At 38.2% G+C, this 27758-nt stretch overlaps 1 protein-coding gene across 14 annotated transcripts in view; it reads right to left on the reverse strand.

Moving 5' to 3' along the window:
• Positions 1 to 8564: 8564 nt before the first annotated feature.
• SUGCT (succinyl-CoA:glutarate-CoA transferase) overlaps positions 8565 to 27758 on the reverse strand; it is a 336870-nt gene continuing 317676 nt past the window's right edge. For 12 of the 14 annotated variants that reach the window (XM_066992205.1, XM_066992200.1, XM_066992199.1 and 9 more), the window contains one exon: positions 8565 to 8902. In XM_066992205.1, the coding sequence (XP_066848306.1) occupies positions 8739 to 8902 (164 nt within the window). In that variant the 3' untranslated portion in view covers positions 8565 to 8738. Of the gene's footprint in view, positions 8903 to 17136; positions 17311 to 27758 lie in introns of all 14 variants that reach the window. The other 2 variants (XR_010829335.1, XR_010829336.1) reach the window with 2 other exon arrangements.

A 27758-nucleotide genomic window follows, 5' to 3' on the forward strand; every position in this document is an offset into this window, starting at 1 on the left:
ACATATATGACAGATTTTTTCTCGCCTCGCCTCGCCTCGCCTCTCCTCTCCTCTCCTCTCCTCCCCTCCCCTCCCCTCCCCTCCCCTCCCCTCCCCTCCCCTCTCCTTCCTCTCCTTCCTTCCTTCCTCTCCTTCCTTCCTTCTCTTTCTTTCTTCCTCTCCTTCCTTTCTTTCTTTCTTTCTTTCTTTTCTTTCTTTTCTTTCTTTCTTTTATTTCTTTTCTCTTTCTTTCTTTCTTTCTTTCTTTCTTTCTTTCTTTCTTTCTTTCTTTCTTTCTTTCTTTCTTTCTTTCTTTCTCTTTCTTTCTTTCTTTTTCTTTCTTTCTTTCTTTCTTTCTTTCTTTCTTTCTCTTTCTTTCTTTCTTTCTTTCTTTCTTTCTTTCTTTCTTTCTTTCTTTCTTTCTCTTTCTTTCTCTCTCTCTCTTTCTTTCTTTCTTTCTTTCTTTCTTTCTTTCTTTCTTTCTTTTCTTTTCTTTTCTTTTCTTTTCTTTTCCACCTTAGACATAAAAACATCTTTTTTTCCATTTCCCCTAATGCTGCCAGTAGTCCTTACTGGGAATATACGTTGCAGCTAATCTCCCTAACCTTAAAGTCACTATTCCAGTCAGAAAATTAGATTAACTTCCTGAACTTTTTTTGCAGCTGCTGCCAGAAAGGCCAAACTCTAAAAGTTTGTGATCTGAGTTTTATATGTAAGCAATCACTAGGTACAAAGATACTATCTGTTTATACCAAAATGATCTGTGGAGGTCTTTCACAAGCCCTTTGGGGAGGCTTCACTCTGCTTCAGTAATGGGAGATTGGGAAACTGCGGTTGTTCATACTGGTTTTACGGGAAAAATAGAATGTCCTCACTTTGCAAAACAATTTAACTTCTCTGCTATGCTGCAACACATGCATTCTAAAATCAACACAATGGCTCTGCAAGACAGACAATGCATTCCATCTGTCTAAACAGAGATGGCCTCCACTACAAGGTCAGCTCACAATCTTTAGTTTGTCCTTCTGATTGGAACGTACCATAGTACATATGGACAGCTTAAAAGAAGGGAATGGGACTTGCCCAGCATCAAACAAGAAGTCTGTGGCATGCAGATTTTCTGGTAGCCCTTGGTTAGCCCAACAACCACTGGACTTGTCTTGTTTAAGGATAAATCCTTAAAAGCTATGTAAGCCCACAGAGCTAAGATAGATCCACTATTTCAAAACCTTCTCTGCTATAAATCTTCACCCCATCTTAAGAGTTGGACTTCTGGCTCCTTCTCCAATAAAGATTTTGAAGAACTGCCTTTAATTTTACTGGTAGGAAGAAGTGGGGAATGCACTTGACCAGTCCAGTTAAGATAGCTTTTAATCACACAATGCTTATTTTCTTTACACTGCAAATTTTCACATCCAACTTATTCAAATGCATGGTGCATAACATGAAAGAGCACCTATTTCAATATATCTCAAAAAATCATCTGGATCTCAGCATTTGGTTGCTGACTGAATGCCCAGGTAGTACTATAAACAGCCAGATATTAAAAAAATACCGCTAGCAAAATCATCAGCAGTATTCATTTCCAACAGCTTCCTAAAAAAATTCCCTGAAAAACTGAACTCCCTAAAACTGAGGGAACGGAGCTGGACAAATTCCAGGCATTCAAGGAAGCTAGTAATGACGTGCATTTTGTTCCACAGACATACATATGCATAAGAAATGTCACCAGCACCATCAACTTTATCACAAATCTTTCTATTGCTTATTTTCCTTTTAAAATCTCATCTAGATATGTAGTTCTATCATACTATTTTAGAACTCTCTTATTAATTTTTAAATGGCTCCTGATTGTTTTAGGGTCTGATTCTGGATATTTGAGTAATTAGGGTTGGCAGTAGTCCACACTTCCCACAATAAGCTACTCACAAAAATGGTTAGGATTTCTCCTCTCTTCAAAAAACAGTTCAGTAAATGAGTCTTCTATTGATATTACATACTGGCATTACTAATAGTATGATTATTAATGTAATTATATATGTCATATAAAGCCTCATGGGGCATTTGATTTAAGAAATATGTAAGTATGATATATTATAATTTAAAGTGAAAATGAAATGACAAGAGAGAAAGAACAATTTTAACTCTACCAAAGAAACAAAAACAACAAGAAAATAATGTTTTAAGTTTTCTCAATGGGAGCATAGAAAAATATGAAAGCTTTTCCCATGAGGAGTTAAAGAAATAAGGGTTTGTATACCTGCAATGTCTCTGATTATTCTAAAGCATCTCCAGAGAGCAAATATGTTAATAGGTAGTCTATAGGCAAATGACACAATCTGGCATATTCACAAATATGAAAAATTCATGATGTTGACTTAGGTTTAGATTTAAAGCCCACTGAAATCAATGACAGTTCCCCTTCATTACCTTCAAAGGGCAATGGATTAGGCTTTTAATTATGCAATGTTTATGGCATAAAATAGATCTGTAAAGTTTTCTAATAGTTTTCATACTTTGGGATAATAGATTGCTTGGTACAGTGTGTTGGAAATCAGCAATGCACTATTAGAAAGCAGATGTGTGCCCCCAAAACTCTGCAAATGCAGTTGTAAATGCAAAGGAGATAGGACAGGCATGGAATTCAGAGAGAATCCAAAGAAGACAAGACCCATAAAATCACACAAAATGGATCAGCAGGTAGGAGAGAGTCTTCAAAAGCATTAAAAAGGCAAATTTGTTAATGAACTAACATTTCCTACACAATTAACATTATGGGTGCACCCACTTCGCTACGTCCAAGACAGTTAATTCTGGTTTGCAGTCAGGATCTGCTGCCATTCTATTTGGTAATGTAAGCTCTCGACAAGTGTGCTGCTGTTACAACTAGCATCTTTCTGCAGAGGTACGGGTAGACTTTGGCTGTACACCAGGGCTTTAGATAATTCATCAGCCTTACTTACCACACCGCAAAATCTGGAGGTCTGTGTCAACACAGATGTAACTGAATATAAGTCTCAACCAATGTTTGCTCTTTGATCATGGCTGTTCTTAAGGTCCCTTATCTATCTCAAGCTGTTCCCAATAAAATATGCCCCTTAGAGCAGAGAGAATTCATTGAAGTGGATACATTACACTCCACAGGCAGGACCTCATAGGAGCACAGGCAGTTAGATGATGGGTTTTGTTTCTCTATACTTGAATTCAGAAAAATGGTGCCCCAGTGACTCATGTATAGTTTTGTAGTGTGACTGTTTCTTGATCCCATTTTTCCTCTGCCTAGGTTGCATTTCCCATTAAGTGGCATGGTATACTCTCACGAAAAACTCGTGGTACATCACAAGAGTCCTGTGGCCACCTGGCCTGAAGATGAAAGGGAGCATGAGATACTTGCAGGAAGCTCCACAGTGGCATTGCTGAGTAAATATTTTCATCTTTCAGCTAAAAGCCTTCACCCTTGGCTTTGGGAGATGCTTTTGATGAAAAGAAAAAAAAAAATCAGAGAAATGTCACTTTTGTCACAAGACATCCGGTTTAGTCAGAGTTTCAATCCTCTAGGAGAAGAGAGTGTCAGTGGAAAATGTATACGCTACCCTGCATTTTTATATTAAAACTTTTAATGTGGGATTTTAGCTTCTCCTAAAATGGATCTGCAAGAGATGAGAGCTACATATGTATTCTTTTACCAGGTTACACATCTTCAAATTTCTTCCTGTACTTTAAAGCTCTTTTGGACAGTTTGGAGTAGTAATTACATTGACAAATTGTGAAATAGCTGAAGAACAGAAGCAATTTCAGTGAAGTGGGTTCCTCCTTGGCCTGCTTTCCTGAGTATCTTTTAAAAAAGCAGTGTGACACTGCTCATTAAGTTAGACCATCATGAGGGCCTTTTAAGGAAGGTAGTTTAGCATACCCTTTACATTATGATTTTTAAGAATTTCTTATTAGCTAAGGACTAATTGGTACTTACTAATTCACTTTTATCTGTAACACTGGAGAACAGAAAAAGATAAAAGTTAACAACTTGTCCCCACCTCAACCCTTGCTTGGCCCCCCTTCAATGCTTGATGGAGCCCATGCCAGAAAAAGAGATCTTGTTGCAAAAGTTGCATGGGTCCTTAGCATAAGTGAACCCAGGCATTTTTCTCATACATCTGATCCAAATTCCAGTCACAACAGAAACACACAGTAATTGAATTGATTGGTTGTCAACTTTAAAAAGGTGACTATATCACTGTTTATCAATGTATTTTTAGCACATTCGCCAGTATCATGCAGCCCTCTGTGTGGGGAGGTTACTTGATCCTGCAGGAACTGCTCTGAGGTTGATTTTTTATTTTTTGCCAGCTAATAGCGTTTAACATTTCACCAGGCCACATTAAACTCAATGTACAAGCAGTTAAGAAAAGTACTCTATCTGGCACTGTTTAATGTCACTGACATGAAATGTGAGCAGCTGTGCCAGCATTCCTGAACTCTGAAAGTACTTTACCTTTCCGCTGTCTTTTGGCAATTAAATACTTTTTAATACATATTGGGGAAATAAATACATTTTAATACACTGTTATAATGTTATGAAAGTTGAAGGATTAACTATGTCTTGTCATTTAGATATTTGAAGAAATTGTGACCATTTTAATCATAGAGATGCATAGCTCCCTTTTATCTCCTGGTTCACCAGGCTGAGGAATTACAGTCCTCCGTGAATGGCAGAGCTGCATGTTGATTTAATGAAAATGCCTTCCCCAGTTATTGAGTATACATGCACATGCACTAAAAGAGTTATTCTGACTGTTACTTTAGCCTTAGTACATTGTCATTAGACATCTTCAGATTGAGCTTTAATCTTTCAAGAAGAGAGGCCAAAACCAATTAACAGGCATCCAGAGAATCTATTTCATTGAACTTAAAACAAAATGACCTTTATATTTTGTATATGAGTCAGGAATGGGGATATTTTCCTTTCTCTACTTCTTTATGTATGTGTATATATATATACATATATACATATATATAACAGGAAATAAAAATAATATATTTTTCTGTTCACATTTGCTGATTTTATAAGAAAAGGAGCATTTGCCTGCATGCACAATCCAGGGGAGCCCTATCAATAGATCAGTCTTCACATGAATATGGCTACACTGGCCTTTGCACATAGGCTGGATAGCTGACAAGGCTTCTGCTTGTAACTTGTTCCTCCTGGCCACTAATCAAAAAAGACTTACTTTTGAACATCACCTGTAGGGTACCCACTGCAGGCAACCATGCAAGGACTTCTCATGCTCTCAGGCAACCATATGGGGACTTCCCAAGTGCATGGAAAGATCCTGGAGAAGAGATCAGGAACAAGAACAAGGAACAAGATCTCCTTAGGAGTGAGAAAAATCTGTCACTATCCACTTGCCTGTTGTTTGACTGAGTTCTCTTTTGATGCACTAAAATAACCCAGAGGTAGATCCTCAGACTATATGACTACACAAAACTGTCCTGACTTCACCATCTTTTCAGTCTTCTGGGTGATTTATACCTGGTGAAGAGCCATACTAGCTTTCATGGGAAAAGAAAGGAAGACAATTATCTGAGGCAGACTGAGGATTTTTTTTTTCAAATGGTCAAGTAAAGGTGATACAAGGACAATAGGGTCCTCCAGTGCAGAGCATGGAGTCAAAGGGGCCACAGGCCAGAGTCAGAACTGATGCAAAAATGAAAATCTTCCTTTCAAATAGTTGTTAAAGGATCCTGGCAAACAGTTATAGGTGGGTTCAGTTTTGAACTAGACAACAGATCGACAAGTGTCCTTTTTTATTTTATTTTTTTCAATACAGCAATGTATAAATCAAGTCAAATTAAAGCCAATCCCACTCACACCATTGCAGCAGCAGATTCCTTTCCAATTTAAGTAGAGAGAAAAAAAACATTAATTCCAAGAGAACTGTGCATCCTCATTCCTAACTATATCCCTTCCTTGAAATTGGAGGGATCTCAGCTTATGAGGTCCAAAATCCCATGTGATGATTTATGTCCAGTTTTGCAGGATAAAATAAAGCCACTTTGAAATGAAAGATTGTCAAAATGTATCTAACAATTGAACTCTAGGACACATAGTCCTGAAGATTCCTGGGAAAAGTACAGTAAAATTTATAAATACTTTTTCTGTATTTATTCATTCATTTTTAAAGGAAAATTGTACTATAATAGTAATAATAATAATATTATCAAAATAATGATTTACTGTGTCCACCAATTATCTGAAATTAAAGGGCCAAACCTTGTGAAAGGGCAAAATTTCACCATCAGATCTTGGAAGGTTACAGGACTTTTTGGGCTACCAGATACCCACCTTCTTCTAACTTGAAGAAGAGTTAGCAACAGTCTCTGTTTTAGTGTATGATTTAATCAAACACACAAAAAGGTAAAATGGTATCTGGATTGCCCCTATTGCAGTAAGTACTGGAAATTAGACAATATAATGTCTCTGATTATCCCCTTAGGCATTTGATTGTCAACATACCAGAGAGGAAAACACTAAGAAGAAAAGAAAAAAGAGAAACACTGTTTGCATGTGAACTCTGCAAGAAATACATTACAAAGTTAACAGACAAATATTCAGCTGATTTAAACCAGCATTGTTACGTTAAAGTTAGGGAAGCTCTGCCAATATACTGTAGCTAAGAATGTGGTGATTAGCTATTTCCATTGCTTGGAAAAGCACAGGGGAAAAAAAAAAAAAGAATTTTTTTTTTAGAAATCCTTTAAAAAAGCCCTGAGCGATATTTTAATATACCTTATGTATGCAGCTCTTAGAAATGGGAAGAAAAGGACCCTTAAAAAGTAAAACTATCAAATTTGTTTGTAAATGTTATCTGAAGGTACTAAATAGTTTTCATTAATAAACAAAGTTCATTTTAATACCAGATTATCCATTTATGTGAAGCTGAATTGAAAATTCTGCTTTTCTCATTAAAAAAGGGATGTTCCCCTTAGATTAAAGGGAAGGTAGACTATATCAAAACCTCTTCCAATCCAGTTTCAATTCTTCTCCTATGGTCTCTCTATTCTCAATTCAGACTTATTTCTATATTTATTTAAGAAGTCACTCTTCCAGGATCTCATGATGTCTTTAACACATGGACAGAGTATGGAGTTTGGTGCCAGGAATGCAGTGCAAGTCAAAATAATAAAAAATAAAAATAAAAAACAATCTGAAAATCAAATCAAAACAAAACAAACCCCAAACACAAAAACACACAGAAAACAAGCAAACAAATGGACCAAAACACACTGGGCTTCAAAAATAAGCAACCACCACATAGGGTTCCGCTTCAATTTCGTAACATAATAACCTCTTTTCTTCCACCAGAAGGTAATACAGAGTTGTGAAGTTCAGATATAGTGCAGAGGATGTTGCTTGTTAGAGTGAAAACGAAGTGACAAGCTAGTTATAATGCCCAGACTTTGTGATACTTTGGGAAAAATACAGACATGATTTGTTGAGCATCAATTTGAATTAGTTTTATTTAGTCCTAGAAATAGAAAGGCTTTGCCTCTCTCCTGGGGTGCATACAACAAAGGTTAAGCCCTTCCCATACACAGTTTACATTAGCTGTAAATTATATGCTGGGATAGAGGAGCATGGCATTTCTTCTGTGAGTGAAGTACTGCCAAATTGGTTTGTTCAGGGGAAAGGGTTATTTTCCTCACTACTCTTCATGGATCAAATTCTTCCACCTTCTTACAATATGTGGTGCCTTACTCTTAAGAGCAACCCTTCTACAGGATATGATGTTACTAACTTCTAGGTAGGTTTGTCAACTCTGACCATGCTTTAATCATGGGGGTGGGACCAAGTCAAAAACTTTGCAGAGATTTGTATTTTAACTATATTTTCTTCAGAGTGAAAGGTATTTTGGTTGGGAATTAGAGTCAGAGATAGGGATCAGTACCTACCCACAGAAACAGATTAAAAACTTGGGCAAGTTCTGGTATTTGACATTCAGCATGTAGTTTTGTGTGGATCAATGTTTAATTAACAGCACTCAGGGCATTCTTGAATAAAATTACAAAAGACTATTCAATCATAGTTCATCTCTCAACCGGTCTTGGAATAGGCTTATTTCATAACTGAAGAACTCTGCCAATTCCAGCTTATTTCTGCTAACATGCTGGGATTGTCATGACCATACAATGTAACATAAAGACATACCAGTAATTGGTAATACCAGAGAACTGAAGTGAGTTTTGCAATGGTTACTCTACACTTGATTTGAAATAGAGATGAACAAAGAGTTCATAACCAATGATTCTGTTCAAAATCATTCAGATCAACCACCAATTTGTACATGGCTGATTTTCTCCTAAAGTAACTGTGCAAGCCAGCTTTCTACAAATGGAGAGTTTAGTACACAGATTTCTAAGGTTCTGCTTCTTTTCACTAACATGATGTCTTTCTGGGGACAAACATTTAGGCAATTACTGTAATTGTGATAAGAACTCCATTTCCCATATGATGTACTGAAAATGAGTAGCCACACAGGACCATATAATTACATTTACCCCTACCCCCCAAGAAAATCTTTCAGTCAGACAGTACGAGATTGTTTATTTGATACATCAGTGTTAAAATCATACAAACACACATGGAAGAAAATTAGGAATTAAATTATGTCTTCTCTTTGAGTCCCATTAGGGGAGCTGAAGGGAGCAAAGAGAGGACAAAGCTATGTGAACTCAGCGTGAAGGAATGTAGCTAATGTTCCTTATCTGACCTCATGCTGAGCCACAACACCAGTGTGGAGCAGTTCTTCTATGGCATCATCCTCATACCCCAGCATGACCTTCAGTATCTCCACCGTATGCTGTCCAACAAGTGGAGGTGGTTTGGGATGCGACACAGCAAATTCACTGTATCTGACACCTGGTCCTGTAAAAAAAAAAAAAAAAAAAAAAGAAGGAAATTATTTACTGTCTATATTAATATTGAAGTGTCTATGTTAGTTTAAAGAAAAGTATCTCATTTTCACAACAGTCTTATCACAGTGTTTATTTATCACAGAAATGTTATATTCTAGAATTATATACTAAACAAATTCCTGCTGACAATAAAGTATTAATAAGCCAGTTTTATGAGTTTTACGTAGTACAGCCAAATGCAGAATTGCTGCATATTTGCCCAACTTTAAGAAAGTCTTCCCATTGTTCCCAGTGGTATGTATATCAGGTATTCTGAGTCATATTAAATCCCAGATCTACTACTCCCTGCTTGCTGAACAACATATGCCCAAACCACAAAATGGGATGTACTGCAGAAATCCCCACACTCTGTATACAACAGGAGGCAGCACAACCATGAGAAGCCAAAGAAGAGTCATATTAAGGCATCGTTACTACCACCACAGCAGCATAAGATGATGGGCAGCACCATTTCCTGTCAGCAACAGCTCAAACACCTCTGCAGTGTTCTCCATTATCCTGCAGTGATGAAGGACTAACATCATGCACAGAAATGACATTCCCCAGATTGTTTTATGTCTTCTATCAAAAATGTAGGTAGCATAAGAAACTCAACAATGGTTTATTTACTCTGGCAAGAATCATTTCAAAGGTGGAAACAACTTAGGGAAGCTGGCAATGATATGAAGAATTATGTCTACTGCAGATAGTCAGGTCTTACTTTTTAGCAATCCTCTGTAGTGAACCCAACAGAGATTTCAGTGTAGTTCCTTGCAGACCAGTAGCTATATCATTACTATCAGTCTCAGTAGAGAGAACAGGCCACAGATTTACTCCAGAATCAAAACTGAGATATACATTCACTGTATGCGTAGAAAGACTGTTTTATACAGAAGCAGGGGATGATAATTTCCAGAATTGTCACCTGGAAACTTTCCTTTAATAAAATATTCAACAACCTCTGATGCTTTGGACAATGGAAAAAATGATTCCTTTATTCTTAATTACAGCCTTTATTATATCATCATAAAGATTTTATAGAAAAAGTTATATGTAGTTGTGTCTTTCTGCATGCCACTACAGCTTTACTTAGAAATGCAAATAAATACATAAAAATAGGGTTTGACTTAGTTCCAAAGGAACGATAGACTATCACATGGCAAGGAAAACAAATCACAACAAGAAGTCATCCTATAAAAACATGAGTAAGGAAGCTGACTACTTGAGTTACTACTTATTTGAGCAGAGCTGATGAAAAAGGTCATGCCAAAATATTCCATTTTTGCTGCAGTCTTCATTAAACAGATCACCAGTGATAAAATGTTTAACACAGTAAAGGTATTTACCTCAAAATGAGCAAGAATACACTCATGGGTACTTAGAAAGATTTTTTTCCAAGATGATTAGGTGTGTTCCTAATGAGTATGCTCCTGGCAGAGGCGAGGTACTGTTCCAGTGCTTAAAAAGGAAACGAGGGGGAATTGGGAAATTACAGATCAAATCATTTAACTTGAAGGAACATTAAATATTGGAACCAATAATCACACTGTACTCAGGAGATGAGGAACAGCAAGCATGTATCTATTAAGAAAAAATAATGTTCACTCAATCTGATTTTTGTCTATCAGGAGAAGCACTGAAGGTGAGATACATCACATCTAACTTTAGATGCAAATAGTCTAGAGATATATTTTTAGTTGCTTTGATATTTAGTTGACTCCCTTTTGAGTGATTGCAGACAAGAAGACACACTTACAGTGCAGTTTGTCTCAGACACTGGTAAATGCCTAAACCTGGTCAAATGAATTGTGATCATTTACATTTTTCCATAAAACAGAGGACACAGAATTATCTTAGAAGCAGACCTCTACCATCCAAACATCCAAAATCATGTGAAATGACCCCCCCACCCGCCCAAGCCACCAGGATGTCAGATCAATATCTGAGTTTCAGAAAGACTTTCAGTTCTGCTATCTTCCATAAATTCACTAAAGAAACATGGTCTAGGTAAATCCAAAGCCAGGTGGAGTCCTGAGCGGGAAATCATATTCAGAGAATAGCTACCTAGGGTCTTCTAAAAGAGGAGGATGTTTCAAGTGAGCTCCACAGGAATCTGTTCAGAATGAAGCATTCATCAGTACTTTTTTAGTGGGTCAGCTGATGAAACTCATATTGTACTCGCTCAGGTTTCAGAGGAGTCCAAGCTAAAACCGACTGTGAAAAAATTTTACAACGACTGGGCTAAACTGGAGAAAAAAAAACAGATAAAACGGGCGAAATTCAATAATGTCAAGGGGAAGGAGCTGCATTTATTAATATAAATACAGGGCAGAGGACAAACAGCAAGGTAGGAAGAGCTAGGGGTTACTCTAGATCACAAAATGAACGTGAGTCAACAACACCATGTTGTTGCGAAAAAGGCAAGCGTCATACAGGGATGTACAAACAAGAGAGAAGCCTGCAGGACACATGAAATTATCTTTTTGTTCTAGTTGGGGCTGGCAGGTCACAGCTGGAGTAGTGGCTGGTGGGGGCCCCCCACCGCACAACCTTGTGGAACACCTGAAGATATTCTACAGGACAGCAACCAAAGCGATCAGAGAAAACATGAAAGGCTGAACAAAGTGGTCATGGGCCTGAAGAGAAGGCCAGGAAAATAACACAGTCTTCAAAACTGTTTTCAAAAGATGAAAAGAAAGAGAAAAAAAAAAGAAAAGGAAAAAAAATGTTACCCTTCTGCGAGAAGAAAGCAAATCCTTTCTCATGCCCATGATGGATGACAAATTAATTGACTCAAGTTGAAAAAAAAAAAAAAGAAAAGAAAGAAAGTTGGCTACTTGAACATAAACTTAAATCATGGTACAGGTAGTGAAATGCTAAAACAGGTCATGTGAGGAGGCTGCAGACTTCCTACCAATTAGGACCTTAGGAACTAGAATTGCTTTGGTATAGCTGAACCTATATCTGATCCTTGGGGTTGCTGATGGATTGGGTGATCTCACATAATACATTCCCCCCACTAATATTCATGAAAACTAAGAAAGGGCTCACATCATGGGTAATTTTTCTGTTAACTTATTCCCCTAGTTCTACTCAGTTTGAATATACTAAGTTAAATTTTGAGAGGAACTCTCATGTGAGAGATCAGTAAATTTTAAAGGAACAGGTGACATCACTAAACAATATTTGTATTATCTCCTCTTCCTAGCACTGCCTGAGGGCTGTACTGGCCCTAGTGCAAGCCACAGGAATGATGTATCTGTGCCAACTGAAATGCTTATGAAGACAATTTCAGAGTAAAATGCCCCTTAGAGATTTATTGGTCTAGAATTTCAAAGTAGCCATAAAACTATTAGGCAATTTCTATTAAAAATATAATAAATAGATATAAAGATTCTCATTTCAGGTGTCTGCATCTGAGACCATATATATGTTCTCTTTATACAGAGAAATCATCAGACTGACAGGAACTAATTTAGTAGATATACATGGTTTTCATTTGCTTGTGCAATTTTTTGCTAGTGTAAAAATTGCCTATCTCAAACCCCAGGAGTTGAAATCATATCAAAAGACATTGAATAAAAACTCTAATGAAAAGAAAATGAAATTGACATTAAGTGTACAACAGGCATAGAATGCTTCACACTTCCCAAAGAAATTAATCTTACAAACTAGAGCATGCTAGAAATTTGCATAGCAATTACAAAACCAGTGTCTTTCTTGAGCATTTATTGTTTGATGCATCATTCATCATGCTACTTTTCACTTTGATAAAGTTATAAAGTTATCTACTTTCATTCAAAGGAGCTACTTGCTAATGATCCATCATTAACGATTCTCTGTTCTTTCCTTGTGTAACTTCTACTTGGCTTCTGTGTCAATTAGGAGGGTGCAAAGCTTGCCAGTCAGGCTTCAGCAATCCCACGCTCCTACTGAACAACGCTCCCGGAGAGCAACCAGCAGAATGCTATCCAAATGCTAATTAAACACAACTGCCTTATGAGGAAACCATCCCTTGAGGCAGAGAGAGGTGAACTGCTTTAATTAAGGTCAGAAGCATTTGCATGTGGGTGAGTTACAGGGAGTTTTGCAGATGAAAACAGGCCTTTGCTGGGATAAAAGCAGTTACCGGTTGGAGGAGGTCACCTGCACATCCCCACTGTAAGCTGGACACTATATTCAATTCAGCCCTGAAGTTAAAGGGACAGATATAGTCACCTGAAGAAAGCTACAAAGGAATGAGTAGTAGCTGAGATTTGACTTTGTCCTGTTTAATTAAAAGGAGCCTTCTTCTCTTTTTATTTTAACTGTTGCCAGTAAAGCAAAAAGTTATTTCTTTTACCACATTTAATTCTAGGCTGATTTTTTATTATAATCATTTTGACTTTGGCACATTGTTAAAATACATGCTGTGCATAACACACAATGTTCAAGGATTAATAGTGCAACAAGAAGTCAAAATTTGTATCAGTTGCAACTACAAAGACAACTCTACCAGGTTACCTTGAAGACTTCCCCAGTATTTGAACTCAACACCATCACAATAAATTCGATTTCTTTTGTGCCTATCTGCTACAGCAGTGCTAGACATCAAGCAGAGCTATTAAGTAGAGACATATTAAACACATTAAAGCAAAAGATAAAGGGAGATAAAACCACTGAAACAGGTCCAGAGGAAAGGCCCAACAATAACAAAATGCCTTTGAACATACACCCTAACCAGGTGAAACACATGGCACGTTTTGGAATGTGTCACTGGATGTTTCTGAGATTCAGGGCTGCAGAAGCAAAGTTAGTTTTGTTCTACTATTCAGTAGTAGAAATTGAAGTTGAATTAGAATGTTAAAGGAGCAAAGCACTGTACATAAAAGTGGATAAAGGTAATAAATTTTGCTTTGTCCTGCCAAATAGCAATCCTGCAGCACTGTGCACGAGTCACCAGATAATACTTTCTCTGCAGCACAGGTTAAAGCATATTGAACTAATCTAATTCTCAAATTATGTAGAGGGAATTAGGCCCAGGGACAGCCAAGCTCAGGAAAAAGACATGAATATTTGTTACGATTCAAGTGGGACAAGGAAAAAGAAAGGGGAAGTTTGAACTAACGGACGTGTATATGTCCTTCTTCCAACATATCACCTATGTTTACAGGAAAGAGCAATGAGAAACCTATCACCCCTCGTTAGCTAGCTCTACCCCAGCTCACAGTGTAGTCTATATACATGTGCGAACCACACAAAAACAAACCAAGAACTTGTACCTCTTCCAAATAACATCATGTTGCTACATAACAGTTTTGCAATTCCAATGAAATATCATTAACAGTCAACAGAAATGGCCCAGAACCAAATCATTTGCACCCAGATCCCATATATACTACAGTTCAAGTGTTTGGGGCATTCAATCAGCTAGTTATGAAACCAGCCAAAGAAGAGGATCAGCAGGAAACAACAAGTAACTTTTAAGGCACTGAAAAGGAAAACAATAGAGAATATGTCTGAGAAATGGCCTTAATGGCTCACATGAAGTACACTCGGGAGTTAGAAGTGATGAGTTCAGGGATATGTTACCAGGAGTAGACCTGGGAGACTTCATTTTGAATGTCAGGTCTCTTCCCTTTTGTCCCAGCCATGACTTCTGTTAATTCATCATTCACAGCTGAGAAGTGTATGAGGTGGCTGAGCACACAGTACAGCCCAGCCTGGCTACACTGCCTTTACACTGAGCTTCTTTCCCTTGATAAAACACAAAGTAAAAGTACGCACAGGCAAAAAAAGCCTCATTAAAAATTGATGCTAGTACAAGTAGTGCACACAGACTTCAGGAAATCTCCAGAACAAATTATTTGCTCCAGCTTAACTGGGGAACTACAATGTTTTTTCTTTCTTGCTATAGACATGACAGTTTGGGAGCTTGGAGGGCTTCTTAGGAATCTTTTTAATCACTGGAAAAATCTTTTCCTTTTGCATGACATTAGAGCTGGTGATTTACTTTTTAAGAACAACTCATAATAGATTTGGAAAAAATAAATTAAGAGAATAATATTCAAGAACTCACTCCTTCTTTCACTGCAGGTTCCACTTCCTCCCCCACTTAAAGCATAGCCACACAGAGTGTTCATTTGGCACCCAGCGCAGCTGAGAGGGTGGAAAACTTTGGCAGGATGAGTAGGAATGAGTAACTGAGAGAAGAGGGGATGGACAACCCTTTTCAGATGGCAATAAAAAAGGTATATCTTGTGTTAGGTGCCATACAAACACACATGTAAATACATTAGTAAATAGTAGTAGTAAATAGTAAAATCAGTAGTGCAGTGAAAGTAATATCAATACTAAACATATCTATAAGTCATCTGTTTACCTCTTCTCATCTGGCAAATGTTGACTGCCATGGGAGAGCTAAAAGAATTATCACAATTATTAACGACACAAGAGTCAAGAATGTAAAAGCTGAATCACTGTGAGAGGAAGGAATTGACAGGCAGATCACAAAAAAAAGGTTTATTTGTGATAATCATAGTTGGGTGTTTAAGAATCAATCACTTTTAAACCCTGACTTAGACATTCAGGACATCCATTACACAACTCCTAAAACCCTTTGTCAAGTACACTTACAAAAGTTTTTTTTTTTTTTTAACTCAAAGCTGCACATACAGAAATGCATTAAAAAGCATTTTATGTATTTCCTATCAACCAACATCCTGGATATAATCAGTGTAAAAATACCACTCAGCATTTATATACACTTTACATTTTCAAAGTGTCACCATACTGACTATATCTAATTAATCTTGCATGACTGCTGGGGTAAAAGCAATCATTTATCAGTCACTCTGCTTGCATATTTGATAGCAATCCTGACTAACTGCATCATTCAACACAATTTTGAGAGAGAACTCTTGGCACATAAGAGCTTTAAGAACCTCACAGTAAGGTAGTGTCTACTGCTTCCCATATGTATCACCTCACAACATTGAAAATTTGGCCTTTTTGTACAGCCTCACACAGTTCCATTCCTTTATGAAACCTCCAAAGACCTAAAGAGAAGACTCAAAGAAAGGCAGGAAGGAAGATGACAAGAAAGAATACTCAGAGGTAGCAATTTTAAAGAACTGTAAATTCCCTAGGTAATAAACCGTAGCTTCATTTCCTAAGGAAACGTGTTCACATGTCTGTGCTGTCTTTCTAATCATCTGTTTGCCTTGCTTCACCCACCGCTCCACCCCTAACTTTTGAGCCTGTCAATCTGGACAACAGTGCCGAAATCCTAAGGAAAATTAAGTTCTTACCAGTTTTGCAAAAATTGGCGACTGCTGAAGGACAGACACCCAAACTACTGCCTTGATGACATAGTATAAATAAATAAATAAATAAAAGGAAGAACTCGGGTATTATATACCCTGTTTGGTTGCAAAGGGCTTACTAATAAGTACAGACACAACTGTGTAAGAGTCACCTAGCACATACTGTGGAGACACAGCATAAAGTACATGAGAAAAGGTCAGGTCATCTTAAGTACACATAGGGTTTATAAAGCAGAGAAGTCTGAAGGAAAAGATTATTCAATTCCACTGTACATGGAACAAGTTCTTCTAGACGTCTTTCCTACAGCACTGTGGGAGGTGTATTCAGGCTGTGCAAGCCCAAGGTAAGGACAGTAGAGACTTCTAGTTTAACATAAATTGGTCTTGCTGGAAAGAGCCGAATAAGTAGAAGGCAAAAACTGGGAGAAGCCTTACAAAACTTTAATAGGAAAAACCTACAAAGGCAAGCCTAAACTAATGAAAATCCAAGATAAAAATGTAATTTTTCTCCAGTTATAATCTAGTCAATACAAAACTTGATGTACAATCCCACCACAGGATGTGTACCTAATGCAGAAATTGTGGGGTCAGGCTGAAAGGCTTGTGCTATTCAGGAGGACCATAATGGTTATTTCTGGGCATAAAATACATGGAATTCTGAAACGCCCATAAGCACAACTGTTTCCACAGAATGGAACTGGGTTTAAGATGGACCTGAGCTTCCTCTGATACTTGAGAGGTCAAGCGATATATTGTTTCACTAAGATATTAATAATTAATTAATATTAATTAATTGAATAATTAATTAACTAAGATATTAATGCCTTAATCAATTTCTCTTAAAGAGAGCAATCAGCGAGAAGTGTGTTACAAGCATGGAACAAAAAAATCAAAATGCCACCTGAAAAGAGTCTCTTGAAAGGACAGAGAACTGCTCAGTTGCAACATGCTCACATGATCCTGGAAGTTGAATCATGTCCCCAGCTGTGCAGGCAGGCAAGAAGCTCCTCAGGGACCTCCTACTGAGCCTGGTGAAAACTATTTCCAAGTCCCATGCCTTGTGGTTAGTGTGACCCTGCATGTTGGAATAAGACACGTCAGCCAACCCAGAAAGTGTCTGCATCTCCCCAGTACACCAATCTGTCCTTTCCTGTGTCCTGTCTCCAGCTATAGGTTAGATTCTTTGGCTCTTCGGAGACCCCAAAGGTAATCCTCCTGGCCAGCTGTGCATCATCAGAGTAGGAGGAGATTAACTTTTCCTTGCAGATGAGCTCTTCCTTGCTCTTTAGGCAGCTAGCTGAAGCCTGCATACCTGAAGCTGATTCTAGTCCCTTAATTCTGGGATGCAAGACAATCCACGCTGAAGAACATACACACTGTGAACCTAAGGCTGGATATAATTTTCTCTCTTTTATCAGAATACGGATATCAGAATGGGGTACAGTTTATTGCACAGAAAAAAAAAAATCTGTATCTCTCTAAAGCTCTTTTAAGTACAGCTTGAAATGGGAACTGATGTTAAGATGATTATTTGTGATGATACCAATCAAGTTTCTTTAAGTCTCTTTTTAAAATCTGAGGTCTATCTGGCATTCCGGTCTGACGGTTTTAAAACCCACCGTAACACCTGCTTTGGCAGAGACAGTTGTTAGCCTGGAATAGAGTGAACTGGGTGGTAAACAGCTCGTGACAGAAACACTGTATCACAGAGCTTTTCTTTAGTTCCCTAGCCTCAACACAACCCATCTGTATATTAGTACATGATTTATTCATTAATTTAGGATAATTAATGTCTTGAAGCATCTATCTTAGCCTGTTAAGAAAAAGAAATTGAGAAACAAAAACCTTCTACAGTCTACCTGTAGCAGAACTATTTGCAATCACTTCTAAACACTTTTACATTGACTAATTTTTCCTTAACAATCCCTTCTTTTGGTCAAAGGATTAAGTCTCAAAAGGGGTGTATTGTTATAAAAAAAAAAAAAAAAAAAGATCAGACATTCAGTTAGATGTCAAATCATGTGTCTGTCACGTGTTGCATGTTTATTGCCATGAGTGTTTATTCTACACATCTTCAGACTGTTCCTCTGTGGCTACAATGCACAGGCATATAAACCTTCACATTTGGAAAATTCAACAGTCTGATGATATTTTCTTGCCTGGTTAGTGATCCACACCAAGTAAGTATCTGCTGAGTGAGTATTAAAATAATGGAAAAAGTCATCAGCTGCAGCACAGCCAAGGAAATTCTGGTGGTTGAAATTCTTCAGAGCAAATGACAGCTAGGTAACTCTATGTTTGAGCACCATGGAAATATTTGGAACTTGATTCTCGAGCAAGGCATCTGTGATTAAGTAGGACTGAGTACTTTGCACAGCCTGATCACTCTTCCAAAAGCTCTCCCACTCCACCCTCCATTTACTTCTGTTGTCCCCTGTGCTGCAGAATGAGGCCAGTTCCACTGCATAGGGACTTTCCCTGGCAAAGGAAGATGGGAAGGGATTTGATACTTTGTTTTGGATTACTTGAAGAACTGCAAATTACATTTTTAGCTCTTTTTGGGTAAGGTGCCCAGACTCCTTGAGGCATAGGCTACTAAAAATGCTGGCAGAGTTTTGAAAAGCACTGTGCAATCTGGGACAACTCTCTTTCTGAGTGTCATACTTGAGACATCTTTACAGGGGCCCAGTTTCCAGAAAAAGCTGAGGACATCTGAAAATCTTTCTCTTTTAGGATGTCTCAATTTGACTGTGCAAAGACATCTGGTATTCAAAATAGACAAGAAGAGCAAAAATCCTTTCATTTAGCAGGGGAAAGTAAAAGTCTAGATATATAACTATTTCTAGCCCTTCTATTTTCCTATTTCCTATTGAAAAGCAATCATCAGGTTAATTATAAGTTTTTCAAAGGGAAATTGGGCTTTGGGAGTCAGCTAGAGAGGGAACATACTGAAGATTAGGCTGTTTTTTTTTCCACAGATTTGTAAGTGACAATTTGATCAATACTGTCTCTGTGTGAAGAACTGGGAACAGCTTTTTGGCTTTCCATTGTCTGCTGCCAATCCCTGACATGTGATATTCAGCTCATCGACTTGCAAATATCAAAGCAGTATGGGGCACGAGAAACTGCCATTTCAAACCAAGCAGCCTTCAGTCTGGTTTTTGGTTGTGTGGGCATGCCGATGTGAGCATGTGTATGTTAGTTAAGTATAGGCTGGTTCTGTATCTAAGTTCTTGTGGTTTCTAACATTTGCCAGCCTTTACTCTGTCAGAAGGGATTTCAGTGTTGTGTTCTACCCTACAACGGTCAAAAGAGTCAGAAATCATCTCTCCTCACCCACAAAGACTACAGTAGGATTAAGAAACAGAAATTTAAGTCGGACACACCCATGAAGAGGAATGAGGCACAAGGTTAGGAAGCCATCCAAAGCTCACTTGCCTATCCCCTTACTAAACTAAACTTAAAAGACTCTTTTTTGCTCAAGAAGACAACTAAAAAGCTGGGAAACAAAAATTAAAATCAGATTGAAACCAGCCATGCCTAAGCAATAGCCCATTTTAAATGTGCACAGATCAGTTTCATTAAAATATTTCCCCATTCTCTCTTTTTCCACCTCCTAATATTTTTGCTGTTTTCTTTAGCTCCCCTTTAAACTCCAAAGCAAAATGCTTTTACTGACATGCTTTGTAATTTTGGAGTCTTAATCTTAAGCAGCAGGTGCTTAGTTTTAATGGATTTTTTCCATCTCTGAATGTCTGGGAGCATCAGTAGCACCTCCCTCCTACACAGCCCCTCACCTTTGATCCTTTGCCATTTGCACTTGTGGGTTTTCATTTACTGTATTTCTTCTTCTTTCTACAATCTGCTTTTTCACTGCAAAGCCTTCAATCTCTCTTCTCCTTTCTTTTACCTCATATGATTGGAAAGTGCTGTCTCCTAAAAATCCTTATAAAATATGAAGGGCCTGGCTGTCCCTTTCTTCATTTTCAGCAATGCTGTGTCTATTTTACACTGTACTGGCAATTTAAAATGGCCTTAGTATGGTTGTAAATATTTGCATCACAAGAACAATTATATTTTAATTGCCAGAGGTCCCAGGGCTTATCCACACAAAAACTGGAACCAAAATAACAGTTGGTTTTACTTCACACAATTACTTATTTTGGAGCAAGTCTGTGTGTGGGCACTTTTGTTTCATACTAACAGTTTTTGTTTCCATTTAATTTTAGCTTTTTGGGTAATCTGATTTTACTTAATTTTCTCTTATAATTTCCCATTTTGAGTAAACATAAATGATTTTGTACAGATTTAATCTCAAGTAATATCCAAGGAAAAAGCATCTATACTCAGTTTACACTGATATATCTAAAAGTTTGGATTAAAAGTAGTTGTGTAAATTCCTGTTTGCATGTAGAAAGAATGGGATTCGCATCCTAATGTTAGAATTAGAGATGCTGTAATGAGTGAGTACCTGCCCTGCCTTGGTGCTGGTAGATTTCTCCTGAACACCATATGATTTAACAAAGTTTAATCATCTGGTGTTTCTTATATCCAGGAATCTTATATCCCTAGTTTGTGTTTCAGTTAGTCTTCAAAGCATATTTGTATTTGGCTGTTACAGAATAGCTTCTTACATTCATTTGCCTTTCTATTGCTTATTGTATGCACATCAGAATAGAGTTCTTGCTCAAAAAGCAATGACTTGTAGCAGAAGTGACCGCATCTTTATTCCCTAATAACTCAACAGAAATTTGACTGAAAATTCTGCCTTTTAAAATATGAACCTGCATTGTGCTGCAGTAAATCACAAAGGCTCACATAGTTTTCTAATAACTAAATTTTAATTGAATTTTCCATTCTTAACAAGACGACCCAATTCCAGAAAGTCATATCAGCCCCTTCCTTAATCCACAAAGTTCAGAGGCTATCTTCTGCACTGACAGCATGCAAAAATGTTTAAGACTAACACAAATACTTTTCATAGATTATTCTGATTCTTAGGCTGATTTCTAAGCCAGCTGTTCTCTGCCTGATTCAATGTGCAGATTTCATTTTAAAACACAGAATATTCCCTGGTTACCTGCCATATAACTAGATCTTACAGGTGTAGGGCATGTTTGTAATGCTTGTTCATCCAGTTGCAGGAAAAAAAAAAATCATAAAATAAAATACTTTGTCTAGCTTTCCTGTATTCTAATGCTTTCCCCCCAGCGTTCAGATACTGTATCAACTGAAGAATGCCAGGAATTACTTCATGCTTTATATATGTACCTGTTGCAGATTATATTCATTAATTTCAAAGCCAGCTGCTGTTTTTGCTTAAAGTAATCCTTGATGGAACACTTTTTTATGACATAAATCTTTTAACAAGAACTGCTTGCTATGATATAGAAATATTTAAATTTACCCTAATTATAGATCTACTACTTTTCTGTTCTTTTTCACTTAAGTAGGGTAACTAGCATAATGCTCCTCCTTGGACTTACTCTCTCTATAGCAATTTCAACACACAACACCAAATACAAGAGAAAACCATGTACACATAAAAAAACTGTCAGAAGAAACAAATAAACATCTAGTAGATTATTTAGAATTAGTAAGATCAACCATAGAACAGACTGCAGGAGTTGAGAATCTAAACAGAGGCATTTGGCTCCTTGCTCTGTCACCAAACAACCCTGTGATAACAGGCAAATCAGGTTCCTTTACCATACCCTTCTATTTCCCCTACAGTTTTGTTAATCTTGCCTTTTTAGATTATAAAATGTGAAGGACTGGAGTTGCCTCTTACTATTTGTTTGTCTAGTGTCTGACACAATGGGCCCCACTTTGTATTGGAATAAAATACAAATAATAATTTTCTGATATCCTGACTCCCAAAGCTGCTTCAGCAAAGTATGAACCACTGTCCCAAGTTATATCTAATAAATTGTGCATTACTCTGTTGTGGGAGAGATTTCTTTCTAATCCTAAATCCATCTGTCTTGCTGTGCTCCAAGTGATAGTTTCTGGGCAGAGAGCATACTAATTGCAGGATTAAACTCTTAGCTAACTCTTGGGTGGAAACTGTTTCCCATAATGTGGTAGAAAACACATGTTGGTTTCTGTCTGCAGATCCTTGAACATCATAGCCCTGATCCTGACTGGGAAATTTAGGTTCTCTATTGAAGTATGTCTCTGCAGTATAATTTAATTAAAATTAAATAATAACTAGCTATCAAAATGTATTATTGAGACTTTGGTGGCTCCAGAACTGCTTAGCCTGGTTTAGTTGCTCTTTGAAAGGCAGACACTATTGTGCTAAATGCAGTGAATTGAGCACCTCCTCCAAATAAGTAGGGCACAAACTTGGAGATGAAAAATGAACTGTAATTTTGGTTTACTGTCTTAGGATCATTTTAATTTTACAAACACACAGAAATTTGAAACATTTTAAGCACATCTGAAGTACATCTTTGTATATGACATTTAACTGTAATATATATCATTTATGTGGACATGCACACTGAGGTGAATGACTGACATTGCTGATGTGACACAGACTCTTCTGGCAAGCTGCAAGAAACAGCTGGCCTCCAAAATCTTTTCTTCCCATGGGTATATAAGGGGGCACATACCAGATTGGCAGTCACAAACATCAAAATCTTTCAGAAATTATTCTGCTTGTATCTTATCTTCTTAGGGCTCTCCAGTTAAAAGCCATCTTGCTAACAAAACACTAAACTTTCCATAATATTAAAACATACTGAAAATGTTGAAAACAACCTCATATTTCAAGAAGAGCTACATTATTAGGCAAAGCTACTTGTTGTTTTAATCCAATTCTTAAGGTTGTGTTAATGATTGCACTGCAATCAAGAGACATTACTGGCACTAGCACCCAACCAAGAGCCCTGTACTATATTTTTAAATATTTGAACCAAATCCCCATGCCAGACAGCGTTAGTAAACCTAAGAGCAAAGTTAGCTGGGTGAAGGGATTGAATGAAGCAGGGTGAGATATGCAGAGGGCTGGACCAACAGGTAATTTTTGAGTTCAGGAGTTCCAAAAAACAGATATATGTTTGTGAAAACACAGTTCTTCTGAAACATAGAAGAAAGAAAACTGAAAGAACTGGCGGAGGAGCTGGCCGAGCCGCTTTCCATCATTTATCGGCAGTCCTGGCTATCGGGGGAGGTCCCAGTTGACTGGCGGCTAGCCAATGTGACGCCCATCTATAAGAAGGGCCGCAGGGCAGACCCGGGGAACTATAGGCCTGTCAGTTTGACCTCAGTGCCAGGAAAGCTCATGGAGCAGATTATCTTGAGGGTCATCACGCGGCACTTGCAGGGCAAGCAGGCGATCAGGCCCAGTCAGCATGGGTTTATGAAAGGTAGATCCTGCTTGACGAACCTGATCTCCTTCTATGACCAAGTGACGCGCTTGGTGGATGAGGGAAAGGCTGTGGATGTGGTTTACCTTGACCTCAGTAAGGCTTTTGACACAGTTCCCCACAACATTCTCCTCAAGAAACTGGCTGCTCGGGGCTTGGACTGGCGTACGCTTCGCTGGGTTAGAAACCGGCTGGATAGCCGGGCCCAGAGAGTTGTGGTGAATGGAGTCAAATCTGGTTGGAGGCTGGTCACTAGTGGTGTCCCCCAGGGCTCAGTGCTGGGGCCAGTCCTCTTTAATATCTTTATCGATGATCTGGATGAGGGCGTCCAGTGCACCCTCAGTAAGTTTGCAGATGACACCAGGCTAAGTGCGTGTGTTGATCTGCTCGAGGGCAGGAAGGCTCTGCAGGAGGATCTGGATAGGCTGGAGCGATGGGCTGAGGTCAACTGTATGAAGTTCAACAAGGCCAAGTGCCGGGTCCTGCATCTGGGGCGCAACAACCCCAAGCAGAGCTACAGGCTGGGAGATGAGTGGCTGGAAAGCTGCCTGGCCGAGAAGGACCTGGGAGTATTGGTTGATAGTCGGCTGAATATGAGCCAGCAGTGTGCCCAGGTGGCCAAGAAGGCCAACAGCATCCTGGCCTGTATAAGAAGCAGTGTGGCCAGCAGGTCTAGGGAAGTGATTGTGCCCTTGTACTCGGCTCTGGTGAGGCCGCACCTTGAGTACTGTGTTCAGTTTTGGGCCCCTCGCTACAGGAAGGACATGGACGTGCTCGAGCGAGTCCAGAGAAGGGCGACCAAGCTGGTGAGGGGTCTGGAGAACAAGTCTTACAAGGAGCGGCTGAGGGAGCTGGGCTTGTTCAGCCTGGAGAAGAGGAGGCTCAGGGGCGACCTTATCGCTCTCTACAGTTACCTTAAAGGAGGCTGTAAAGATGTGGAGGTTGGTCTGTTCTCCTACGTGCCTGGTGACAGGACGAGGGGGAATGGGTGAAAGTTGCGACAGGGGAGGTTTAGGTTGGATGTTAGGAAGTACTTCTTTACCCAAAGGGTTATTAAGCATTGGAACGGGCTGCCCAGGGAGGTGGTGGAGTCACCATCCCTGGAGGTCTTTAAAAGACGTTTAGATGTAGAGCTTAGCGATATGGTTTAGTGGAGTACTTAGTGTTAGGTCGGAGGTTGGACTCGATGATCTTGAGGTCTCTTCCAACCTAGAAATCTGTGATACTGTGATACTGTGATAGGATAAAGCTCAGCTGGGATAAGCACTTCCCATCATTAACTTCTGTTCCTACCACCTTCTGACTCTTATCTGCCCTCATGTTACAGTGCCCTAACCAATCTATTAGCACAGCAAGGCTTAAGCTGTATCCATATTTCTCCTATTGACACTACTCTTTGTTCTCCTTTGCCAATTAACCACATCTTGGCAAACATTCACCCTTCCACACAGATTATCAAAGTCAATATAAAGACAGAAAAACACCCATAAAAGTTCAGTACACTAGACCTCCCTCTGCAAAGGCCAAATGTAGATGTTTTTGGAGGAGGGGGAGAACATCCAATATTTTCCCCTGATACTTTCCTAGCCTCTAACAATTCACCATCTAGCTCCACTATCCCACCCTCCTCTAATGCATACTCCTCTGCTCTTCCCAATTCTCTCCCTAGTCTCCCATTAACCAACGCCTACTCTAACATCCTGAGGATAATCACCACAAGCAACTTAATACACCATGAGATAATATATCCCATGTAACTCAATTACTCATCAACCTTCAGTGCTCTTTCTTGTTCCCAAAGCCCACAGCTCACCACGGCACTTGCCATTGAACCCTAAGCCTTATTTTCCCTCTCTCCTTCCCCCACTCTTCTCCAAAACTTTCTACTGACCTTAAGTATTGAATACTGTGAATGCTTCATATTCTTCACTGTTCACATTTTTCCTTCATTAATCCATGTACTCCCTCATCTATTTCTCACAGAAACTGACAAGTTGCACATTGAAAGTAATATTTGAGAAACAGAGAAAGATGAAGCAGCACTTCTGACTAAATAGACTATATTTGCTGAATTCTTCCTCTGGATTTGTTAGATCTCTGCAGCTGGGATTTATACTTAATGACAAGCCAAGTAACCCCACTTCGCAGCATGCACTACAACCAACATATTTTAAGCAGGTGTGGGAAAATTCAGCAAAGTACTAATGATTCCTAAAAGTGCTAGCAGAACCTGAATTCATACTGAAAGATGTAACGCCAATTCAACACACAAACTGATTTTTTGTAATTTCTGTGTCTGGCTTATCCAGTCTTCCTAGAGGCTGACCACAAAAAAAAAAAAAAAAAAAAAAAAAAAAAAAAAAAAAAGGTAGAAACAGATTCAGATAAAGAAATCAAATAGGGTGGGAAAATGGGTCTGCTTTAATACAGAGTATCTCTGTATTAATATCTCCGTCTGATATCATTTATTTAATTTTGCAGTATCTAGAACTCTCTGTAGAATTATGCTGTTTAGGTAGATGCAACATCAATCTTAGGGTACCACAGCCTTCTGTATTAGATATGAGAAACAAGATTTCTCATTAAAGAAATCCAAATTCTGTTTTTTCTGGGTGACTCAGAGGAAAGACACAACCTTGGCATCTTTACTTATTCTCCTAGGTGAACCAACAGAAGCAGACTCTATACATAAAATGTCTAGATACTCAGCTTGTTAAGTATAGCACTATGACAAGTTAATCCAGGTCAGCATATGCTTCCCCCCATCTCTTTTTCCAACCAGCTTTGACTCATAATGTGACTAGAAAGAAATAGGGACATAGTTTTCACAAATGACTGAGTAGGAGCTCAGTCTGACTTTGCTTGTGGATCTGAGATGACTGTTGTAGTCCTCATTTGAAGAAAGTACACTCTCTGAAATTCAGTCTTTAATGCAGCTTCAGCTGTGTAATCAAATTAAAAGTAGCCCTAACCATTTATCATCTTTGAAAAGTTCATCTTAATTAGTATTTTTGTGCTGTAGCTGTCCTCTTTTGTAAAGCCTTCTGAATCCTTTTAAAGACGTTATAGAATGTCGGCCTTAATTCTATTAAAATAATTATGTCCTGCTTGGTTCATAGACAAAACATAGACAAATAACATACGTCTGCTTTATATGGTGTGATTTCTGCAACATGTGGAAACTGCTGTTGAAGTCACTGGCAAATGGCAGCATGCGAATAATCCTTACATCTGTGTACAAGCAAACCCACAAGTTTCACAGAAGCTGCTCACATTGGATATTCTTAGAGTGAGAAAGACTGAAAAGAAAATCACGTTGTTTCTGATTAGTTTTAATTAAAGCATTGGTTCATCTCCTTATTCCCATTCATACTAAGGTATATTTTACAACTTGAAAAGATTTTAATAGGATTCAGATCCTGTTTTTAAATTAAGCTCTGGCTCTCCCTATCCATCACATTTAATTTGCAGGCCATAAATATTGCCAGTTTCAAATAAAAGACTTAGGACCAGATTCAACAAACATTTAGTCTTGTAAGCACAGTGTAAAATCAATGTAAAGTTAGGAAAATAAAAAGTATTTAGGAATATAGATATTTTCAATCTACATGTTCCTCAAGATATTTTGAACACTTCAGAAATAATGTTGCTTTTGGAGAGGGCATAAACTGATAGCATGGGTAAAGTAAGCCACTGGGCACTTTAAATTCTTTGGTTTGATATTTCTAAATAAAATTCAGAATAAAAATACTCAAGTACTGTGCTGTTTTCCTTACAAGCTAGCATCAGGTTAGCCATGTCATCTCAGCAAGAGACTGTAGTTATAGAAAAGCTCTTAAGAAATGAGTGAAAAGAAGGGGGAAATAAGAGAATGACTGTGAATGTGAGAAAATAAAGGAAGAAAACACTATTAATCTTTTAATAGAACTGCTTATGTTCATCCACATCTAAATCCTGATCCAATTAAATAAAAATTAATACTGATAATAGTACTATGATCATGTGGAAAAATTCTTTGACTGCACTATATCACTGTAGCATAGGAACGGTAATACACTGAAATCAACCTCTTTCCAAGATTTGGAAATTTTAAGTTAAGTGATAGAAATGGAGGAGGTCTGAGGTTTATTAGAAGACTGAACTGTAAGGT

The sequence above is a fragment of the Anser cygnoides genome, chromosome 2 (genome assembly GCF_040182565.1).
Source record: "Anser cygnoides isolate HZ-2024a breed goose chromosome 2, Taihu_goose_T2T_genome, whole genome shotgun sequence".
NCBI classification, from domain to species: Eukaryota; Metazoa; Chordata; class Aves; order Anseriformes; family Anatidae; genus Anser; species Anser cygnoides.